The sequence below is a fragment of the Temnothorax curvispinosus genome, unplaced genomic scaffold, assembly GCF_003070985.1.
Source record: "Temnothorax curvispinosus isolate PA1 unplaced genomic scaffold, ASM307098v1 QBEX01017768.1, whole genome shotgun sequence".
Taxonomy (NCBI): domain Eukaryota; kingdom Metazoa; phylum Arthropoda; class Insecta; order Hymenoptera; family Formicidae; genus Temnothorax; species Temnothorax curvispinosus.
Window position 1 is genome coordinate 1 of NW_020227548.1, and position 1,184 is coordinate 1,184.

At 42.9% G+C, this 1,184-nt stretch overlaps 1 protein-coding gene across 1 annotated transcript; it reads right to left on the reverse strand.

Annotated features, from left to right (window-relative positions):
• Positions 1-6: 6 nt before the first annotated feature.
• Positions 7-1,181, reverse strand: LOC112467693 (cytochrome P450 9e2-like; the record flags this gene model as incomplete). Its single annotated transcript, XM_025036413.1, has 1 exon — positions 7-1,181. A coding segment is annotated over one exon (1,175 nt), but the record flags the coding sequence as incomplete, so codon positions are not given.
• Between the last annotated feature and the right edge of the window lie 3 nt (positions 1,182-1,184).

Genomic DNA, 1,184 nt, shown 5'->3' on the forward strand with positions numbered 1-1,184 from the left:
TAGAACAGCATAATTTTTGTTTCCATCAAGGCGAATCTATTACCAATGCAGATTCTGGGCCCGATACCAAATGGCATATAGACCAAATTATCCACTTCATTGTTAAGGAATCTTTCAGGATCGAACTTGTCTGGCTGCGGATAGTACTTTGGATCGCGATGCAGAGAGTAAGCTGGAAACCATATGTTGTCTCCAGGCTTTATCATGACCGGTTCGCCATCTGAAGTCGCTGGTGGCAATTCGGTCTCTTTGACACATTTTCTGTCTATGAAAGTTCCTGGCGGATATAATCTAAGAGTTTCGTTTATTACGGCGTCTAAGTACTTCATGCGATTGATGGCCTCGTAAGTAGGTTTACCGTTGGTCTGTCTGACAACATCATCAATTTCTTCTCTTAATTTGCTCTGAATATCGGGATTGACACCGACTTCGTTTGTTACAAAACACATGGCTGTTGATAAAGAATCGAATCCGGCGAGAAAGAAAACGAATGCCTGGGCAGTCATTTCGTCAATGTCGAACTCGGGTCCACTATCTTTATTTCTAGTCTCCATCATCAACTGAATCATGTCCGGACGAACAATTCCTTTCTCATCCCTGACCTTCACTGTGCTGGAGACGATATCTTTAAAAAAATTCTCTATCTTTAGGCCAAACATTTTGAGATTGAGGAGTTTTGCAAGTGTCGGGAAGTTTTTATGCAAGAAGAACTTGAAGGCCATCCAATTGTCAAAAGTCATTGCCTTTTTGGCAAGCAAGTAGAACTCGTTGTTCGGGTGCTTAAAAGAATCCACGTTGATGCCGAAAGCACACGTGGCCACTGCGTCGTTGGCGTATCTGCCCAGAATGTCTTTCATATCATACGTCTCGCCGGTATTTCCGGATTTCGTTATCACAAAATCGACGAAGTTCTCGGCGCACTGACTTATAAGTCCGAACATCATCTTCATCTTACTGGATGTGAAACTAGGGCTAAGAAGCTTCCGCATCTCGCGCCAATGATCCCCTTTTAGGTCAAACAGACTTTTACTGACCATCGGTTCAAGAGTTTCGTTCAGGAAGTTATTGTGATCACAGAAGTTGTCGAACTTTTTGATGGCAATCGTGGAAATCAGATCTGGATCACGGATAACGAAAGTCGGTGTTATAAAATCGTAGAGGCCGAAGTATTTTGCGTTCGAGAA